General features: G+C 43.2%; 1 protein-coding gene across 4 annotated transcripts; it reads right to left on the bottom strand.

Moving 5' to 3' along the window:
• Positions 1 to 1,824: 1,824 nt before the first annotated feature.
• LOC106648959 lies at positions 1,825 to 21,616 on the bottom strand. 4 transcript variants are annotated; one of them, XM_023458990.1, is made up of 12 exons: positions 21,357 to 21,616; positions 16,823 to 16,992; positions 16,518 to 16,724; positions 15,069 to 15,303; positions 14,437 to 14,987; positions 13,068 to 13,563; positions 12,525 to 12,996; positions 12,018 to 12,455; positions 11,503 to 11,874; positions 4,422 to 5,052; positions 3,844 to 4,360; positions 1,825 to 3,765 (listed from the first exon to the last, which is right to left on the bottom strand). In XM_023458990.1, the coding sequence occupies exons 1-12, from the start codon at positions 21,609 to 21,611 to the stop codon at positions 2,968 to 2,970; spliced, it is 5,142 nt and encodes a 1,713-aa protein (XP_023314758.1). In that variant the 5' UTR covers positions 21,612 to 21,616; the 3' UTR covers positions 1,825 to 2,967. The 4 variants fall into 4 exon arrangements, with proteins under 4 accessions (XP_023314758.1, XP_023314762.1, XP_023314759.1 ...); XM_023458994.1 differs by having other exon boundaries at positions 3,844 to 4,342; XM_023458991.1 differs by having other exon boundaries at positions 11,503 to 11,859.
• Positions 21,617 to 22,875: the final 1,259 nt, after the last annotated feature.

Genomic DNA, 22,875 nt, shown 5'->3' with positions numbered 1-22,875 from the left:
GATGTGTTGTGCGAATAATTTATTGTAACTACATAAGTGCATCTGCGTGATTAAGTCTTCAAAGTGCCGTAGCTCAGTCAAAAAAACGTCAGATCTGAATTTGGGATGCACCATTTGAAAGGTCTTTGCCAGCACTTTAAAGTTATTAAAATTGTTATTCAGTTTATTTATTTATCTATCAATTTTTATTAACAATTAACGAAAAAAAATATTGTTTTTTTTGTCTCTGCTAATTCTCTTGCCATTTTAGACAAAGAAGTCAAAGAAACATTTTAAGCCTATAGATTTTTAGGTTTTGACAAGACCTTTAAATCCTTTTTTTAAAAATTGTCCTACGTGCTTTTTCACAAATATACAGCCGTTTTATAGTGAAAAAAACCTTTTTATTCATTCACATATACTCGGAGTTCAAGCGGGTGTGGAAAAAAACTTTATTTACAAAAAAAGTTGGTTTTTATGTGTACAATAAAAAGCAATAGTTGCGATCGGTTTCTGAGAAATTTTTTTTTTTATTTTTCATGCATGTTAACCCACTAATGGCGAAAGTGACGAAATTTTTTGTTCGCCATAGATGCAATTTTTTCCCATGTTTAGGACCTTGAAAAGACTTCGCACATACTTAATTTTATGTAAAATTTAATTCCCTTTCATAATCCGGTCTTAAATTTGAGATTTGATGCTTAGTTAAAAAGTTATGGTTGCTTAAATAAAAAAATTCGAAAAAATTTTCAAAGTTGATTTCTCGTTAGCTGGACTTCAGCTAGAAATTCAGCCAAAATTTTCAACAGGGTTACAAACTACAGAAGAAATTTTAGCTAATAATAAGTTTCGTATAGTAAGTTTCTTATTGAATTCAAGTGTTAAAATAGAATTTTAAAATAAATGTTATGAAAATAAAGGAAACAAATAAATATCTATATAGTAAGTTACTGAATGTGTTTAATTTTCTAGTAAAGATAAAATCATGCCTTATAAAACCTTACATTTTTGAAATGGTTGATTATTAGTAATATTTATTTGAAAAAACGAAAAGATGATATTTTTGCTACAGCAGCATATAGTAGATAAGAAGCAGTCAGGAAATGTGACCCTTAAAATAGTAAAATGTTATTGGAAAAATTTATTTTCGAGAGATAACTAAGGGATCGGGAAAATAAGGCGATTCTTATTAAAGTTTTGAACTGAGAATGTCATCATTTTTTTTTTGTACATAAAGCTACTGAATAATATACTATGTTCAGAATATTACTCAAATGAAGCGTGTATTTATGATAAATTTTATATTTTCTTTTATAAGTTTCACTTTGATACAAAATTGTAGGATTAGCTTAAACGCTAATAAATTGTAATAATAATATCCACGTCATATTTATCAAGTTGAACAATCAATGCATGAAAATGAAGAAACACAAAGAACAAGCTCAATTGTATGATAGGAATTTAAAAAAAAAAAAGTTTTTACTTATTTAGTTATTTGTAATATTTATAGACTTTGAATTTTCAGATTAAGGCAACTTGGTCATTATTGTTTTAACGCGCTCAAATAATTTATTAATAACTTATGTTTAAGAATAAATATTCATATAGATCGATTTTTTATACATGTTAAGTGAGGCAGTTACATATATTTAAAAAATGCCTACTATGTTGACAATAATTCAAATTAATAATTAAAAATATGTGTATATAATATTATGTAAATTTTATGAAGTTGATGCGTATATATAATATATAATATAATATATGAAAGCCAATCGTTGAATATCTCTTATCGTTTCATTAAAAAAGGCTTTTTTTGGCAAATTCGTTCGATAGTTCACTAGATTATAAATAATTGATTTTATTTTTTTCAGGTAAGAACATACATGTAGTAGGAAAATAATCTACCCAGACTAGACTAGTAGCAAGCGATTGAGATTCTTCAAGTTAATTTTCCATCAGTTACGATGAAGGTATTATATAATTATATCCTTGATGTATAAATTTGACAAAGAAGACAAAGTTCAATTGCCTTGAGTCTCTACAAAGTCGTAGATATTGATCTACGTTGTTGCGAGTCTCTGACACTTGAATTCTTTTGTGTATTTTTTTTTCAACGATAAAACGTACAAATTAAATCAAAACGCGAGACAAATGAACGAAATTTATTTCGCTCAGACTGCGTTTTGCAATAAGTTAAATGCAATTCAGTCATTTGGAAGAATGATTTAACTGATTTTTTGAAAAAATTGCTGCGTTATCGTAATGTTAGAGGCGCGAAAACTTATAAGCGTAGTAAATTTAATTTACATTTTACATTGTTGAACATTTTTCGAAATCGAAAAATATACAATTTGTTACAAATATATCCAGTTGATAAAATCAAGGTACAACGTACTGTTGAATTAGTTCGATCGCGTGCTATACAAATTTGTGAAAAGAAAAATACAATTATATCGTGGTGCTCGTTGAGTAAACTATATAGTATGTACGCAGAGTAAACGGCGTGATAAAGTCATAAAAAATATTTACATTATTTTCTTTCAAAAATATATACCGTTCACAAACCAACAAACTCAACACAAAATGTTCACGCTTTTATACAAAGTATAATAATTTAATCGTAATATTTTGCATATACATATGTAAACTGTACATAAATGAGAAAACATTATAGACTAAAAATTTACATACAAAAAAAAAAAAAAAATAACATTTCGCTGGCTCAAAATGTCAAGAAACGATTTCGCAATCTGATTGGCGAAATTCATCATGTGAACGTTGCATGATATTTTGGCGACTTTCTCGAGAACATAAATGAATATAACTATCGAGATCGATTCGTTATTGTACAAGTTGTTTGCTATATAATATATATATATATTTTACAATCCCTTCCGAAGGGCTAATACGTCTATGGGCTATGCAAGGCAGCGGTTAAAGCTAGTAAAAAATTGACGTCGAAAAGGCCTATGCCCAGCTTGCTCTCTAGAGCGCTGTTTCGAGGGCCGGTGCGCTCGGGCTGCGCGACACGATCGCGTCGGCCGCCGAGGCCGCCTGTTGCTGCGCTTGGCTGCTCGGCGATCCCGAATTAAGTACCCGATGCTGGTGAGCGTTCTGCTGCGGCGATTCCGATCGCGCCCTGAACCGCGCGCCGAACAGATCTTTTGGGTTGTTGTCGGCTGCGCTCGTCGCGCTGTTACCAGCTAAAAATTGTGCTCGGGCCAATTGATTGCTGATACGCCGATTCTCAATGGCCTTGATTGGATTGTCATCGATGGCCTGCAAACGATTTTCCAGTTCCTTCTCGTTCTTCATGAGGGGCCGCGACGGTGCCAGCTGATTAATGACTTTTTTGCTCTCCTTCAGGACGTTCGTCAGCTCTTCCTTTTTATTTTCATCGGCCATGTCGAGCTGCCGCCTCGAATTCGTGGACACCGGTGGCAATTTCGTGACGGGATAGGGGGTCTCGGGCGAGGGCTTCATCGCCTTCTCCTCGGCGGCGGCGTCCTCGATAATCGTCGACGAGAGCACATCCGTGCGCGGCGTCTGGAATCTCCAGGCCGATCGCGGACTCATGACTTTGTTCAACGGTATCTGTTGATTCGTGTGCTTGATCGGTGAGGCCGTCTGTTGAGATGGCTCCTGGAGCTGTTGTTGGCGCGACAGCTTCAGCTGTTCGGCCGCCGATATTCGAGTGGGTCCGACCTTTATGCTCTGTTGGAGCAGTAGACGTTTGAAATCCATGCGAGACGTTGCCAGTGGAGCTAGGATCGTTTTTGGAATCTATAAAAGATGGAAAATCACTTTAGCTCGGGAAATGTGCTCGTATTTTTTAAACTGTTGGTAGAACTAGTAGCTTACCTCGGGTGTCTTCTGAGATTCGGGACTCCAACTGTGTCTCGTACCGATCATTTGTTGTCCTTTGCTCAACGAACCGATCGAATTGGCCGGCGAGAGACTCTCACCGTCCTCCCGTATGTTCAGTCTCTTTTTCGACTTGTGTATGACTGCGAACAGTTCCTCGTTTGACATGGTGCTCTTGATCGGCGACAGTAGCAAGCTCGTCGGTGTATTCCTGCCAGAGTCCGATCGGTCCGAATAATTCAGAAGGGCTGGATTGGGAGAGGCGCAACGTTGCGATTGAAGCGCGAGCCTCTCGGCGACGCTTGGTAATGCTCGATAGTTATTTTTCAATGTTGGTGTCGACGTTCTAATTCCATTCGAATGCTCCGGTCCGATTGGCGAAAACGGCGCGTTTTTCAGATTTTCTTGATACTGCTGTTGATGTTGCTGCATTTGCTGTTGCTGCTGCTGTTGAAGGCCAGGCGAGGCAAAAAGACGATAACCCACGGCTGATAAGCTGTGTGGAGAAGCGAACCTAATGAACGCCAAAGAATCAGTTTAATTGAAACATTTTCAATTTATAAATCGATACACACCTGTTTTTCATGTCCACGGGTGACATCCTTCGTTGCTGCTGCTGTTGCAGATGTTGCTCAGCCTGGCATGGGGCATACATCGACATCTGGCCTTGATGATGGTGGGCCAGCAATTTCTCCGACACATTATTTTTCTGACCCTGTCGGGCGAGCATGTGTGCTGCGCTTAGAGAGCCCACCGCTACTTTGCTATTTACCAATCCTCTGGTGATGTCGGGAGTTATGCTGCGCGGGGGATCGATCACTTCGCGTTGGGACTTTCGATTTGGCAGAGTGAAGAACTGATTCTGGCAGAGGATTCGCTGATTGTCCGCGTAATTAGAGTATAATCTTTGGTATTGAGGATCGAATTCGTAGACTAAATGATGAGGATGATGAGGATGTTGATGAGCCAGATGATTCGCTTGCAATTGATAAGGATGAATGTTGTGTGGTTGTATTTGTTGTTGGTGTTTCTGTTGCAGTTGAGTAGCCGACGGAAGCTGAGTTTGCACTGGGTGTTGAGGACGCGTTAGGCGATTGTCGGCGTAGGTCACCTGCGGAGGACCGATGTAAGGTGGCGGCTGTTGATGTTGGCAAGCAGTAGCGGCGTTGCTTTGCTCGGCCACTTGACTGACAAGCGTAGGTTTTTCTGTGAACAAACAATGACCTCGTGAGAGTTTGCATTGCCGTTTCTCAGATGATCGATTGTTGATTTAATCCTGCGCCTAACCGATTCAATTACGTTATAAAATAAAAGCTTTTTACTTATATAGAATATGCTTGTAGAAATTGAGAGGCTATACACTATTTATGGAAATTACAGTATTTCTTGTATAGTTTGGTCAAATGAATCATCAAGCGTATGTAGTATTAGCGATAATTTTAATTTTGCGTGGACGGTTTTGGGTTAATATTCTGTTTGTTATTTGGCGAAAGCATTCACTCTCATCCCATATATTATTTCGAAAAGTTAGAAATTAAATTTACAAAATTACTTGTTAGTAGAAAATGGTTGTGATAAAACAAATCGTGCGTGAAATAAGAAAAAAAACGAAAATTGTACTCACCGTGCATATATGACAATGCAACTATAATGATAGATGAGAGTTACAACGTAAACTCGTGTGATTGGGTGCGTTGGTGATTTTTAAAAATTAAAACAAAAAGTACTCGTTATCACTACAGTACATTACGATGAACGAGTCACACATGAAAACTCAAAGACAAACAAACCAAAGTGCCAAAAAATTCAATATTGAGAAGTGAAGATTAACTCTTTTTTTTCAATCAATACGATTTCATTCGTGTCTTCCACGAACACAGGCAAAAATTCATTAACCCGATTGTTTACATTCGAATGTTATCTTTAATCAATATACCAATCATGGAATTATTTAGTAATTTTTGTATACTTGATTTTGTGTGATGTAGTAGTTGTGCAACGTGCTACAATGTATGAAAAAAGTGTGCGGTAAAAAACACAAGAAAAAAATATCTTATGCAGATGCAATTAAATAACCTTTAATTAAAAAATAAGCAGTCATTCATATGATACATATTTCATAATGAAAAAAATAATTATCGCTTGATTTCCAAAAATTTGTTAAAACGAAAGATCGATAAAACATAAATCTATTTATCAATGTACAGTTCTAAAACTTAAATGATTTTCTACAAAATATTTACAAAAAAGAAAAGTACCATTCAATGGTTTAAATGTAAAAATTATACAATTCTTAAGGCTATATCAAGTTGTGCTTACTAGAAAAAATTTATTAGAAAAAAGAATAATAAAAAAGTATAGATAAAAAAATAAAAAGTAAACAATCAGTGATAAGAAACTTAAAATAAAATCATAAATTAAGATACACAAATACACACATATGCACCTCCCGTGTTGTAAGTATACGTCCGCTTCATTATAGTTATCCCATCGCAATGTAATTTTTTTAGTCAAAACTTAATAAAAATAATCATGTTAAAATGAGTAATTAAAATCCCTTATAATGGTAAAATATTATTAGCAAAAGCCATATAAAAATTATTATCCTCTTGTGAATTTCATATAAAAAATTAATAATGATGATATGTACATTTTAGCGAAAAAAAGTTAGTGAAAGGTGTTAGTCACTTGATCATTCGCTTGACCAGACTTACAACGCGAGGCGAGCACGATACAATGTATGTTTAACCATAATATTTACACAAATATTTAATTATGTATATTATATTATATAAATAATATAATTATTCGATCGATTGCTTCGCCTAATTAAATTAATTTTTTCTAACTCAAAAACAGCGACCATTGCATTGCGCTAAATCTACAAGCCTTCAATATATATAAATATATGTAATTCATTTTTTCATATTTACAATGTTTCCTCTAAATTTCTTTTGTACTTTTTTTCAACTATATAAATGTGGCAACTAGCGATGATTGTTTTACTTAAACTCTAGAAGACTGAATGTTAAACGAACGAAACAAGCCACTGTGGAGTATAAAAAAATTACAATACTCTATCAAAGTCAGAAGTGTTTGATTCCTTCGCGCTTATTACTTTTATTTCACGTAAATATCACTGATTTTCTTTTTTTCTTCCAACCGTAAGAAGGAAATAAGAAAAAGTGACCGGAACTTTTGTAACGCGTATTCGCTGCTCTAGATGCGAAAATTAACTAAAATTTCATCGAGCTATACGTATACGCGCGCGTCTTTCAAAAAACTGATGCGTGAGGCAATGAGCTAATAACAATTGACGCTAGTCCTATATTTTGAATGATTCGAGTTTTTGTCTGCCGAGCTCATGAAAATACACACATGAGTCATTTTTGTACATTCGCAATTTATTGACCCTTTTTTATGATTATAGTGTGAAAGTAATATCACTTGTATTTGTGAGTCACTGTTATCAAAAACTCATTATATCCGTCAAAAAAAAATTTTTTATTTTTTTTTCGATTGATAAGCGTACGTGCTACGTTTGTTGGCGTCCGATAACTAATTTTCATCTTTAGTGCAAATCTCGATGATTCTGCGTTGTCTCGATGAGCAGAAAAAAACGTCACGAGATAAATGTTGATACGGTCAACTCGAGAATGCTTTTTCAGCCCTGGCAAGAATTATTGCCCTTTATTAAAACTTGGAAGCCTCGAATAATAAATTCCCCACACGGCGAGCTTTGTCAACAAGCGAGCAAAGAAGGTTTCAGAAAAGGAAATTAACTGCAACGACACGTTCAAATGCTTGAAGATAATTTAATCTCTGATGAGGGTCATCCAACTTGGCAGGACACACGACTCTCGCGCGCGTAAAAATAAGATAAACGAGAGCAAATTCCATTAAAAATCAATCAAAGGTTTTGAAATTTCGATGCGATGCATAATACTTAAGTATACAGATGCATTAATATGCTGCAACATACAAGATGAAAAGTATCTCGAGAGTCGCATGTTCGCGATTTCAGTCGAGTGATGGCGATTAAATATGAATATGAAATATATGTTTTAAAACATATTCCATATAATAATTATCATCCAGAGAATAATTAAAACATTCAAATTACTCTAGAGTTGATTAGAGAAAAGTTTAAGTATAATGTGAAATGGAGGAAAAGTACAAACTGGTGATTTGATAAATTTGTTTTTTTCCCTCGCGTCTTGGCACGCGTTAACGTGAGAAACTCAAGCCGACTTGTCTCACGCGAATGAATTTTTTCCGCCTGCGCTTCGCGCATAAGATAACGATAAGAATTGGAAACAAGAGAAATAGGACCAAGTGCAATTTTTTTGTAGAAAATAAGGTTAATATGAATTTTGCTGGGGATGCCGAGCAAAATATAAACAATCTGATATTCCAATTTGTATGATCATGCGAATAAGCAATTACATTTCCCCGAGTAATATAAATATATATCCACCAAATAAAGTATGAGAAAAAAACTCACTGGGTCTTCTCGTTGCGAGAAAGAGTAAATGCCTTGCCAGCATCTTAAGCTTTTTCAACCACGTCGGCTTCAGCTTGAGAAATGTGTGTGTTAAAAAAAAAAAAGAAGGAAAACCAACTAACAAACAAACGCGAAATTATGTACAATCGATGCAATTGCAGCGTGGCGTGTGCTCGCACGATCCGACCGGCTGCCCGATCTCGACTGTCGAAGATTCTCCTCGTGCTCCGAGGTTTTCTCCGGATTGGCAGGCGACTGCACGTCTAGCGTTACGGCAAATGTGTGCAATGTGCATGTGTAAGTAACGCAAATGCGTAATCTCGAGCTGCACCGAAAGTCTTTCCACTCGTTAACTCTCGCGACTTTATCGTCACTGACATACTTGACACACGCGAAGAAATATCGAAAAATTTTCTATTAGCTGCGATTGCAGTTTTTCTAAAAATAAAAACAGTTTTGTCTGGAAATGGAAACGTTTATAGGTGCATCATTATCGTTTGTCTAATAGCTTAGGGTTCGAAAATAAATAGACAAGTTCCACACTTTTTCTTAGAGGCAACCTCGTGATCAGCGCTAACAATTATTCCATTCTATGATGCAATAGAAAATAGAATTGAGCCATTGAAAACAATATAATTTTCAGCGAGCGATTACTAACGATTTATTGATGGAAGGAGCTCGACACCGGCTCGCGTTGCATTGATTTTTATGGTTTTTAGACCAAGTCCACTTTTGGAAACGTCGAAAGTTATCAATTAAAAATTGATTTATTTCTCACGTAATGAATGTTTGTTTATAACAAATCATCAATATCAATTATAAAAAGTGACAAACATCGCTTTTAGCACAATCTCAATGTATTCTGATGCAATAGAGGCTGCTTATTGCGGATGTATTTCTCATTTCACTCGCGAAAACTCCGATGCAAAAGTAGATATCGAAATTGAAAACAATGGCTGCATCAAACAAGGCGCGAAATTTTTCCACTGTCCTTCCAATACTTGAATGAATCCCAAAAATCAATCGGATCACAAGTTCACTTGGTCAATTGACTACTACGTTGGTGGTTTGGGCTGTACAAATAAACGATGGCTCATAAACGTTTGAAGAAAAGAGAAATTTATCGCAATGTTTTCTCGAGGAAATGATTAATTGTGACACGATCATCGTATACAATGATCTAATGAAGCGCTAATGGGTCGGTTGAGTTAAAAAAATCCCGTGAAACAAAAATCGTGAACGCGTGAACGAAGATAAATAATTCATTAATTGTCCTGAAAGATCGCACCATAGACCACACACGAAAATTTAAAGAAAAAACGAGAGCTATACAAAGTCTTTCTATTTTCTATATATCTCGCCAAGGCTCGTTGGAAAGAAAAAAAATTGCATTGCGCAACAGCCACGGCTTACAAAGGGTCATATGCGATCGTTCCTTTGTCTGTGTGAATTCTGTAACGTTATCGTTGCAAAAATATTAGTTTGTTTTGCCGCTTTAGCGAAAAATTCCATGCGCGGCAACGTTAATGCAAGCGTGCGTCCTTGAAACGAGACGATAAACCAAAACTGGATCAAAGTAGGATGATCTCTAGCCACGTCAGTGTCTCGCGATCATCGTTCCAATTCGATTTTTAGCACCAAATGTTCGTTTACGCAATATATTGTTTGCTCGTCGATATTGTTGACGCGTAAATTTTAGGCCATTAATTCGGATCGTTAAAGCTATATAGAGGGCAATGCACCGGCATCGCACCTATAGCAAAGTCAAACGCAAAAGAAAGAAAATATCGTTCATCGATCTTGTCGAGCTTCTCTGCATTTTTTAGCCCTTTCATTGTCTCGAAGCTTAGTTGATCGCGCGTGTGCACCCTCAAAAGGTATCGTACTTGTATGGAGACGAAATTTAATAGCGTACTGTATAGTTATCGGCGCGAAGTCGCGAGTAAGTGGAAAATTCACTCGGAATGCATTGCCGCGTTAATGTATAACTTTGTGTTTTTTGTTTATCGTCTATTAATCGTGGAAAAAGAATCAAGATTGTTTCTTTTACAATTAATCTATGCATTGAATTAATGTATCGTAGTCACAACATCGAGAGGAGTCTTATCATGAGTTTTATCAGTGGGAAAGTCGCGAGTGCAAAAACGTGATTCTCTAAACGAGGGGACAATTAGTAAAAATATAAATGATTGATAGTCGGTGGTCGTTATTCGCTCATTGCATCAGGAGATCAGTTTTTCGCTCGTTTAAGGATTATAACTATAACGGAAGACAATTTCGGAAGATAAGAAGGTCGAAAAGTTACCAAATCTCGGACTCTAAGCCCGTGTACTTTAAAACGCGGGCGGGCTCGAGATCGATGGCCCTCGGCCTCGGACTCTGGGTCAAATTGGCCAGAACGAGACGGGCCGCCGCACCGACATCGGCAGCATTCCGCGCGTCCTCGTCGTTCTCGTCCTCGTCGCGATCGTTGTTGATCGTCTTCGGACTCTGCTGCTGCGGGGGACCGGGACTCGCTACGCTCTCGGGATAATTGATGCGCTCTTTGAGCAGCTCCTCGCGCAGCTCGTCCGAGGCCGTTCTCACGATCTTGCTCGGGCTCTTGTCGGCGCCGGCCGACGAATTCAGCTTCTTGATGAACATGATCGGGCTGTTGGCCAGCCTGTAGCTCTCGCTGCGTCGGAGCTTGCGCTCGACTTTGGGCGAGTCGACGTTATTATTAGCGAGGCTTTCGCTGTTCTCCTTGTTACCGACCGACTTGGCCTCGGCGCTACGATCGGCCGTCGCGCTCGGCTTGTCGCTGTCGCTCGAGCGACTGATAACGACGGCACCGTCCGCGATAACCGGCAGTCTACGCACGAGCTTCGGCGTGTCGCCCCGCTGGCGCAAGCTCTGCGGAATGTAATTGAATCTCGCGCCTGTGGACTTTCTACCCGCGGCCACCTGCTTGTTGGCGATTATTCGCCGGCTCGGGTCGACGGGTGGCGAAACGACGCCGTTCTTAATCGGCTTCGAGCTCTTGTTATTGTGACCGTTTGCAAGCGATTTAGCGCCGTTATTAGTAAAGGAATCGAAGCTTCTGACCATAGACCGCCTATTGCTGTTGTTGTGGTTGTTGTTGTTGTTGTTGTTGTTGTTGGTCGCTGCCTTACCTTCGCTGCCCTGGACGTTGACGTAGGCACCCTGACGAGCCAGTCTCGCGGCGCCGATGCTGCTCAGCGGCGTAGCCGTCGTCGTCGTCGTGGCCGACGTAGGCGTGGGTCCGACCACGGTAGTCGGCGTTCGAACGTAATCCGGACTGACGCTGCGCTCCGGCGACTTGGCCGCGCGGATTATCAGCTTGCCCAACTGCTGCTGAGCTTGGCCGGCGATGCTCGACTTGGGCGTCTCGGCGATGATCGTGGGCTTGATCGAGGCTGCGTCGACTGTGTCACCCGTTCTAATCACTGCCCGGGGCACGACTTGAGCTCGGCGCAAAATCGGCGATTGACCAGGCGAACTTGAGCCTTCTTTAACAAATGGTCCTGGGGAGGTAGTAAAATATTTTCGTTTTTTTTTTTCGCTCATTCCACTCACCAAATCGTACTACAACTGGATCGTGCTACGAGTATGTAATATTCGTGCGAAAAAAAAAAATAAAAAAAAATAGAGGATAGGAGAAACCAACCTGGAATGAAGGTTGTGTGCGCGGCTTTCCTGCGCTTCAGACTATCGGACGAGTAGACGACTTTGCCCTCGGAGTCGAGGGTCACCCTGGCGCCCTGTCGCCGCCTCTCGAGCGACGAGTCCTGCTTCCTCGGCAGCTCGCTCAGGCTCACGTACTCGGCGTCGCGCTTGAAGAGGTCGGCGTTGGCGTAGGTGGCACTCGAGGCAGCCCCGGCCGAAGTGCGCTTGTCGTTGTTGTTGCGCACGTCGGCGATCGTCACGTAGTCGCCCGGGTCGTTGGCCCCCAACGGTGGCCGATTGTTGTTCAGATTGTTCGTTTCCAAGTCGACGTTCGACTTCACTTGCTGCTGCTGCTGTTGTTTGTGACTCGATAAGACGGTACGGAGCTTACCAAGCACACTACTCAGTGGACTCGTTTTCAGAGCTTGAGCTGGAGGTACTGTAAAATTATCCAATGAGACTGGAGCGTGCATGGATAATTCACGAAGCGAATCAACCGATAACAAACCTTTGTCGTAGGTACTTTGACTGGTGACTGGCTGCTGTTCTCTAACTTGAATCGGCACCGTCTGCACCGTGGCGTACAAATTTTTATCTTGGCCATTGATGACCTCCATCTTGGAGCTGCCTACGGTCGCGGACATGAGTACGTTACTCTTGGGTCGGTCCTTCTTCGATCGCGACTGCTGCTGCTGTTGCTGCTGCTGCTGCTCTTGCTGCTCGCGATGGCTCTGCTCGTCGTCCGAACCTGGGGGCGTGATGACGCACATCGAGGGTATACGACTGGTCGTGCAAGCCGTCTTGGAGCGTATGCGCTCGATGCGCTCGCAGCCCTCGAGGTCCGACGACTCGGAGTACTCGAACTCGGAGCAGGATCGACCGGTGCAGGCCGGCGAAGAGGCCGACTCCACCGGCGAGGAGGACGTGTTGTGTCCGCTGTCCGGCGACTCGCCGCCGTTCTTCTTCGCGCCTCCGTGCACCTGTGCGTCCATCGAATTCGTACGATATAGTACTCGAGTTGGCCGAAAAATTGAACGTATCGTTTACTTACGATGGCGACGACGGTGAGACTGCTCTTCCTCTCGGGTGGCGGTGGCGCCAACAGAGTCGTGCAAACCGTGCCGGCCGAGCTCGTCGTCGTACTGGTCGATCCGCGCCCGAACAGCTCGTACTCGTTCTCGACGCAGGGCGACGCGGGCTCGCTCTGCACCTCGTTCGTCTTGGTGAGGGCCTGGACCGGTTGGAGCAGGTGCTGCTGCGAGGCCGAGATCGACGAGGCGGCCGTCGAGGCGGGCTCCTCCTCGCGCAGCGTCTTCAGGCCCGAGTCCACGTGGAACGACGTGTAGTAGCCCTCGGTGTCGCACGAGTAGACCGAGGAAGTCTCGCCGTCGTCCGAGAACGGCACGACGTTGATGTCCTGGATTATGTCCGGCGTGAGGGTGCCCTCGGACGTGACCGAGGAGGAGGCCGAGTTGTCGCGATTTTTCAGCCGACGCGCGTGCGACAGTGAGTTCGACGATGTGCCGATCGAGGCTGTGGTCGTCGATCTGTTGAACCAAGTAAAAACGTATTATTATTGATATTTTAAATAAAAAATGCAGTAACAAACATACCAAACTAAAACAAAGTGAAAACTCTTTTTGTTGGTCTACGTTTAACGATGTTTGACGACGCTCAGGCGAGCATTAGACGACGGCTCGATTCACTCAAAGGATCGTTCACGGCAAATATTTGCAACGGATGTGCGTGTAGTGCATTTCGTAGAAATCGGTCGGCTCGAGAGTCAAAGCGAAGTTCGGAAAAGGTTGTTTAAGGATTTTTATCGCCAGCTCGCGCGCCTAAGCTAATTTCGTTGAGGCTCGTAAAAATTAACTATACGCGGCACTTATCGTCCGGCAGATCCCCGATGGAATGCAGTGCGTGTGGATTATAAATCGACTATAAAACATGTCGCGGCGACTATGTGCACGACGGTGCACTGCACGCCTCTACGTGCACGTAATAAGCATATGTTCAATATGGAGGTTAATAAGTCGTTCTTGAAAATCAAGCAAGCAATATCCAATGTCGTAGCTCCTATGTGCGTTACGTGTAACGACTTGTTGTATGCTCGCTGCTGCATACGCGTGACTTATGTAATTCGCGATTAAAATGACAAAAAAAGCTATGGCATCGTTTTATTATATAAGATAGTGGCGATAATTAGTCTGAGCTGTATGAATAGTTTTTCTGCTCGTGAAAAAAATGATTATCGAGTAAATTTATACAAGATAGTTCCAAGACGGAAAGGGTTAATATATTTTTCACCGTATGACAACGAGATGAGTAATTTTGATCAGTCGCGCATAAGTTATACGAGTAATTAGCCTGTATAGCAAAAGAAAAAGTGCAAGCAGCTGGTCGCTGAACGAATGAATTACCTCGGCTGATGAGTAGTGGCCGTTGTGGTCTCGCTACCGATACTGGCTCTGCCGCTCTCGGACGAGGCGCTCCAATTGCCAGAGCTCGAGTGCGGCGGCTCGTCGGGCTTGCTGCTGGCCTTTCTGCGCTCGCGCCTCTCGGCCGCGCTCTCACGCAGCTTCACGTTGCCGTTGCCGTTGGACGAGGTCGACGACGAGGCCGAGGCCGTCTCCTTGACGAAGCCGCTCTCCTGATCCTGCGTCTGGCCGTTCACCAGGACCTTCGGCACCAGCGACTGGCGCTGCAGTTGTTGTTGTTGTTGCTGCTGCTGCTGCTGCTGCTGCTGAAGCTGTTTCTGTAGCTGCTGTTGCTGCTGGAGCTTAGGCGTGCTGACGTTGGAGTTGCCGCTGGACGAGGAGGAGGACGGCTTGCGCTCGTGGTAGGATCGGCGATTCGTTGCCTTTACGTAGGTGGCCGCGTCGTTGGCGTCGAGGATCTCGTCTTCGGGCGACAGAGGCCTCGAGGATGTCGTCGTCGGCGTCAAAGAGATCGACGAAACATCCAGATTGTCCTACAACGCCATTACCATTCAATTCACCTCGAGCATTGCGTATACGAATCTTCAATATCGTAGAATGAAAAGAATGCATACCATGTGCTGTTGACTGGCTTGTGCGCTTTTGGGACTGATGAGTCTCAATCTCGAGCGGCCCCAGGCCTTGAGGGTATTGAAATGAGACTTCTTCTCGGCCGGCGTGTCTTTGCTCTTGGTCTCGAGCAGATCTGTACTGGCCGATCGGTAGGCGCGTTTGCTCTTGCCGCCCGCGGACCCGTGCGCCGACTGCTGCTGTTGCTGCTGATCCTGCGACTCGTCCGCTGGAATTTCTCTGTGAAAATACGCACGAGAGTGAGTATAGTTACGCACACATACACAGATATACACACTCGTATGTAATGTACGAAATCCAGATAAGATTGTTTGCCGGAGCGAGGAGCAAAGTGAAATAATGCAGGAAGTATATATGTGCTGTACAGTCTGTATAAGTCGACGAGACAGCTAGAGAGAGGAAATGAAGCGAGCTCGTTTGATTTTGTGGGAAAGCATCTAGTCGCGTGCGGGAGGAGCCATACACACCCGAGGAATTTCAACTTTTGTTTCCTTCGAATGTCGGAGATCGAAGGATATTATACGTTTATTCAGACTGTACTACTCGTGTATTGCGCTGTATAATACGCTATGCGGCGGCAATCATCCAATCGGCCGGCCGCAGCGATTTTCAAATTTATTTCTCATTTTTTCCTTTGCCACAGCTTTGCGAACGCGCGTATACCAATAATCTAAGAGGCGAAGGAGAGAACATGTCTGATTATTACGAGGCCGCTCGAGGTCGTACCTGCAGCCGCGCAACATAAGTGCATCTCTCCTGACTGAGCGCGTATATAGTATATATACTATACAGACAGGTACGTAATGTATGAATAAGCCTGGATTACGCGATACACGTAATAATCGGTGATCGATAAAGAATATAGCGGCGCGCTCGGGGCCGCGCGACTAATGACAGTGTTGGATTACAGTGAAAATCCGTACGTAATTATTTTTTCGTGGAAAATACGCATGCTTTTATGTATCCTTTGAAGATATGCGTCGAAAAAAGTACGGGTTGAACTCGCTTACTTTCGGCATTGTGCAAGTCACATAACGCACGCCACAGATCGCGATACCGATATTAACCAAACGAATTATGAGCCGCATGCGACGCAATTTTTCCATTGATTTATATCTCGAATAGTCTACGTGGGCGAACTGGTTGTGGCGAGCTCGTACAACGCTCGCTAGAGAATAATAATTTCGTGTACGCAGCTCTTAATTGCTATGGTGATTTTTACCCGCTAGGATCGTCGAAATATTTTTTGTAAAATTTTACGCTCTTCTAAATCGATTTTCGTTCAATTAGCGCACGGAACAATGGATCGTACTGTAGGCTATGTATATAGGCCACGATATTATTACACTATCTATTGAATGCAAATTCAGAGTCGACGCACGGATAAGACGCGTGCGGTATCATCTCTGGTTGTGACGTGCAGCAAAACTTACCCAACAACAGCCTGTCGTATTTCCTTGTGATCGGTGCCGGCGATCGTGTTGCGCCGTTTGCCCCGCGGCCTTCGCGTTCTCGAGCGTCTGCGTACGGTCTCCTGCTGCTGCGGCTCCTGCAGACCCGCGTGCAGGGACCTCCGGTGCATGGACATTCGTCGGAAGCCACGTCCACTCACGTCCACCGCGACGACTTCGGCCGGGAATCTGTTTCGAGAAAAATGTCGATACGTGTATAACATTTTGTTTATTTCATAGAAAATAGATGCGGTATTAATTGCGTCCGTCGTCAGGCAAAAACTCACTTGAGCGCGACGGCCTGGACTTGCTCCTCTGGACTCGGCAATTTGTGGTCGACCGGCTGGCTGTCGTCGACGCTGTCGGCCAGTATGCGTGACGCGCAATCCGGTGCGACCGTCACGTCTCCCAGTGCCTCGGCCGACGTCCACCGACGTAGATCTTCGATCGCCCGCGGCTGTATCGACAAAAAAAGTGACGATTGTTGAATATATTCATTTTTTTTGGGGGGGTCGAGAAATAAAAAGAGGAAAAAACAAAGTTGAAGATGGCACTTTCTCTGATAACTTACACCTAGGATGAAAGTTGCGGAGGAGAAGAAAATACATAGAAACGCACATAATATACGATATTTTCCGAGACCACGAGAGCTGCGCGCGGTAGTCTTGCGGTTATCGGGGCGGAAAAATTTAGCTTATTATACCGCGGGCTACGAAGTCGAGAAGATTCAGTTACTCTCTTCTTTTAACGTTACTTTTTCGTTGTCTCTTCGTTCACAGTTATGTGCGGTCTTTGCGCAATAGAGACGTAGTGTTGACGCACGTATTATATGTATATCATCATAGACGCGCACACACAGGATGCGCGTGAAAGTGTAGAAAGACGCGTGGAAGTGATATAGTTACTCGCACGATAATACGTCTCTTTTCGCGTCGAGTTTTATGGTGGAGCAACGAGAAACGAGAGAAAAAAGCGCACGAATACCGCGCGCGACGATTGAAATTTCGGCAGAAAAATTCGGAGCGCAAGGTGATCCACGAGCATAATTCTCAAGCAATTATCGCGTGTGCCTCTTGCGCTCGCGCGAACGAAAAATTTGGAACGAAACGAAACGAAGAAAGAAATAAAAGTATCTCGAGGATCATGCCGCGGGGAATGTTTTAAGATGCAGTGGGCACAATTTGCGTTTTATGCGCGCCGCGCGCATTATACGATCGGGCTCGGTGCACGTACATTACAGCGCACGGAGAGAAGTCTGGATTATTACAGGCGCGCGCACGATCATATGCAAGGCCGTATGGCAGGTTGCAGTGGCATCGGCATCATCATCATCATCTCGCTTCACCGTCGCAGTAATATCTTGCCAAGCAAAAAAGAAGTGGCAGCAGCATCGGCAGTCTTTCTTTCTCTCTTATGTGTTTCGCGATGAAAGAAGCAATGACATCGACGCCAGCCGCCACTTAGCCTTCTTCCTTCCTTCCCTTTTCTCTTTCTCTCTCTCGGTGTTGTGCCGTGCACAAGGGAAAGAGACACCGAGAGGAGAAGCTGCACATATAATGCACGACTTTATATGGAATTTTCTACTCGTTCGTCTCGGTCTTTCCTCGTATATACAGAAGGGAACGGAAGATGCGACACAGGCAATTGGATAAAAAAGGGAAATCGAATGTATGATTCAATTATTTTCTAGCGAAAAAATATAAGAAAATTGATTTTTGATCTGGTGCCAGTAGCCGCGTAATATACAAAGCGATGCGTGCTATACAGTGTACACATAAAGCGACGTATACATCGTATGCTGTGAATATATAAATGGAACTTAAAATTCCTCGTGGTCAACGCTGGACGAAAAGGACGAAAAAAGAAGCATCATTACCGTGTGTGGCACAAACACACTCATACCAGCCTGGACTATATAGTAATGGTTCGGTCAGTCGGGGGGGTATGGAAGGCCATCAGGCGCTCGTTGCCCTTCGCGCAATTTTACCCGTGTACTACGTATAATATATATATATATAGAGAGAGAGAGAGAGAGAGAAGAACACAACGCTGTTCGTTCTTGCTCTTTCTCTCGTGCAGCTTACGGACAAAAAGGAGTAAAGGATATCTCCAAGGAGTATATAATACGAAGGAGAGACAGAGAAGGTACGTACGTACGTACGTGTGTGTGTCTGTGTATGTTTATGAACAGGCACACAAACACACATACAAGGGTCGTCGTCGTAAGAACCAGTTTTGCTTGAAGGAATCTACCCATGGCAGTAGGAGCAGCAGCAGCAGTCGTATCTCTTATATACATGCTATATACGTATTCTGCGCTCGGCGAAACCGTGAGCGTGGTCAGAGCTAAGAGAGGAGAAAATTATTGGGGTCCGCGAGCGCGCGCGCGAAACAGAGAAGGAAAAGTGGCGCGAGCGAGCAGCAATGATGATGATGATGATGATGCTTGGCATGATATAACCGCGGGAATCTGCATTAACTCGTTTGGATGTGTGTGTGTGTATATCATGCAGAGCTATAGTGCTCCGCGCGCCAGCCGAGAGATTGCATTCTGGTCTTACGCGCCGCTGTAGCCGCGATATTTATACTTTTTATCATTGTGTGTTGAGCTGCACACATTGAGTGGCTGCTGCTGCTGCTGATGCTGCTAGCGGTGGCGGCGGCTGCCACTTTGAATCGAGCCGTTTTTATCTTAATATACGCGCATGTGTGTTACGCTTTCTGGATCCACGTGCATCGGCGAGTACACAGACCACGAGAATGAATAATAAGGACCAAAGTATGCCGTGTACCACGAGCTCTTACAGTAGAGGGGATTTCCTAAACTCCACTCGAATCTATCGGCGCGTGTACGGCGTACATTATGACGAATCGTTTTGGAAATCCGACTCGAGGCTCGCTAATCTATCTCTCGTGTACATGTGACTCGTGTTTATAATTGAAACAAAGCCACCGTGCGAATTCGAGAGACGAGCGCCGATTTTACAAACAGGACAGTTCACACAGGACCACCCGTCGTACGCTCGGAAATTTCGCTCTGGGTCTGCAGGCCTCTGCGCGCACGACTACACACACACACGCGAGCAACTTTCGTGCGCGTACATTACGTTTTGTAAATGTGTGCGCTGAATGTATCTATATGTGTGTGCGCTCCCTCTCCCTCGAGCGAAGATCGGAGCACTTTTACGGGACCCTCGCTACGTATACAGAGCCTGTGGTGGGTGGAATTCCAACGTTGCCAGATTTTTCCCCGCGTTTATACCTACTCTCTTTCTTTCTCTCTTTCTTTCTTCTTTCTCGTTTCTTCTTATATATATTATACTCGCGCCCATCTCGTGACCAGAGTCCGTATTATACAAGATGCTGCTGCTGCTGTGCTCCAGCTCAGCTTCTCACTCGGTGAACCCCAGCGCGGATATACCGATTCTGACTCACTTTTGTTTGTCAACATGTTCGGAAAATCTCACATCCGACCGTGATGCTCATTTTTTCTCCCGATCTAATTATTTCAAAATTCGATTCAAGTACTGCCCATTTTGTACCATTACATGATTTTTAAATGTTCGAATGACTTCATACTCGTGAACAATAGTTAAATTTGCACTTCCCGAATAGACATTTACAAGATTTTTATCTAAACAAAGTTACGACTAAATTACCAAGTGCTTACTAGAGATCTATCTGTAAAAGTGTAATTTGATCCTTTAAGCAAAGCGCGAGTGAAAAATAGCTGCAGCTCTAACTGCTGCACAGGCGAGATCGTGTTTGCAATGGCAGAAATCTACAATGGCAATTAAACCCACGCGTTTATTTATAATAGATGTGTTGCCCTGTAATTATTGAATATTTGATTTTGAAAAAAAGGCTCGACTCGAGCCCGCAGCATTTCTCATTACAAGCCGCGTAATTAATCCTGCGAATACCGATTCATTCGTTATGCAGCCAAACGAACGGACAACGGGATTATAATGTGTGTGTGTACGAGTGCAGCATAGGAATCAGTGAATAGTTCATAACGCATAATTAACTTTATGGATCACCTATGCAAATTTAAATTTATTAACCTTCGCCATCGTGATCTTATGATTCTTTTTCATTTTGTACACGATACACGTGGAGTTTTCTTCCGCCCCTCTCTACCCATACAGACACGCGTGAGATCATGAAGTAACGCATATCCTCCAGTGCAATCGAGCGGATACGTGATTATTTCTACGCTTCAAAAATAAATCCCTTTCTGCAGTATAGGTGAAAAATCGCTTTAGCTTTTCCCACGCTTCTCTCGGGCCTGAGCGAGCACAGCAACAACAAAAAAGGCACTAATGCGCGTGGCGCTCGCGCAAAAATCGCGTGCGAAGAGAGAGAAGGAGAAGCGAGAATCCAACGCGAGAGAGAAAGAAAAAGATGATATGAATTCCTTTGATGCGGTGCCTTCTCTCACCTGGTGGCGGTCTTTTTGCCTCGCTATACGAAGCTGTATCCCTGTAGCGTCGTCGACTTTTAAAAATCAGAAAACAAAACGACATCGAGGTTTTTCTTTTGGGCTTTCGTGCGAGAAAAATGCGAATAAAGTAAGATGAAAAAAGACGCGGCACGTATAAGGCTGCCAAAAGTCGGAGGCATCGGCATATTGGTCGCAGCATGTGCGCGCACACCTGTTTTAAGTTATAACGAGCGAACGTGTCCGCTCCGGCCGATCTTCAACTTTGAAAGATAGATTACGGTATCCTTCTTGTATATACGTATGCATAGCCTACATTCGCTACACGTTATCGTATGCGAATTCGGATACGTATGCAGCAGTAAAGATTCTCAACTCACCACTCTCGACTCGATATCCAGGCTCTGATCTCTTCGCTTGGCAGCTCGCTTCGAGAGTATCGGCGTGCAGACGAACAGATCCATGGCGGAATCCGGCACGTCGCGTCTCAGCGAGTCGAGGCTGCGCACAGCTGCGGCCGCTGCGGCATCGTAAATCTGGCTGAGGGCCTTCGGCCTCGTTTCCTTCAGGAATAGACATCTCGTGGGCTCGTTGGACGCGTGGAAGTGCTCGGTGCGCTGGGCGAACGTACTCATGTCCGATTCGGCTGTGGGCAAAACAACAACAAAATTATGAAAATTTATAGTCTCGTACATTATTGTCAACTACTGTTGAGCTATTATTAGCGCGCTTGAATGACGTTTTAAATGCAAACGGTGTATTCAGTGTAAGTAATATACATTGTTTATAGAAGCTCAATATGAAGCTTTTCGTGTATTTATGCTTGCTGACATTATCTTCTTTATCTAGTGGATGTGTAATTGCGAGCTAAGACGGCTATACCGCGTGTAATATCTACATTGACTCGAGCTCACAGAAGATTTTAGTTTAAATCTCATACTCTTTCACCCGGCAGAAGATGTTTTTGCATTATCTTTCACGTGTTTGGAGCTTCTGGTTTTCATGCCGCGCAAATTTATCCTTACAAGAAGAAAAATAGCTGCGAGCACAGATCAGATGCATAAGCCGTTTAATTAATTCGAATTTTAATAAGCATGAAAGTACGAGCGTAAACTCGATGCTTGTAAAGGCAATAGCTCCAGTTATTCATAAGCTTTGTACGCGAGCTTAATCCCCTCGATATAGTTCGTCTTTTGAATACATATATCTACGTGTCTTTCTCCCTTCTGCGGAGTCGTGAGCTGTTTGAGTAAAGTCCCACCCACGCATCACCGCCATGGCTACTCTCCCCAATGCTTAGGCAGCCACTGTGCGTTGGCCAAGTTTTTCGACCATCTCGTCGTATTATTGTTTGCGCAAGCAATCGTCCGCGTATTTATCGGAGGACGAACGAGGGTCTAACTGTGCATTATGTCTTAGGGGGTGGTTCTCTCTCCTCGGGCCATATTAGGCGAGCTTACAACGCCTTCGGGGGAGGTCGAACGAGGTGATCGATGCCCGTGTGCAGCAGTAGCACCGCTGCGTCGCTTCCGCAATGCGTATAATATCGTAAAAATCAAACGTCTTTTTTCGCACTCTCCGCGCGAGTATATATGCCGGATTCGTGATTTAAACGCTTCGTTTGCCAAATCGATACACACTCGTATATTATTCTTGTGCGCGCAGGAGTCTATGCTATGGCCTCGACTTCGACCGAGCGAGACACGGAGTTTTTTTCGCGTATTATAAACGAGGAAATGAGGTTTTTGCACGATACGCCCGCGTCAAACGCATTTGTCTGCTCGTCGCCCTTGCGTAGCAGCAGCAAGGAGGGATGATGTTTTCTGTTGTTTGCCCAAGTATTTCAGAAAGTACAATGGGCGCGCAAAGACGGCGATTTTTACGCGCTCACCAGCTTTT

This window comes from Trichogramma pretiosum, unplaced genomic scaffold (assembly GCF_000599845.2).
Source record: "Trichogramma pretiosum strain Unisexual culture from Peru unplaced genomic scaffold, Tpre_2.0 scaffold37, whole genome shotgun sequence".
Classification (NCBI taxonomy): Eukaryota; Metazoa; Arthropoda; class Insecta; order Hymenoptera; family Trichogrammatidae; genus Trichogramma; species Trichogramma pretiosum.
This window is presented reverse-complemented; position numbering and strand designations above follow the sequence as displayed.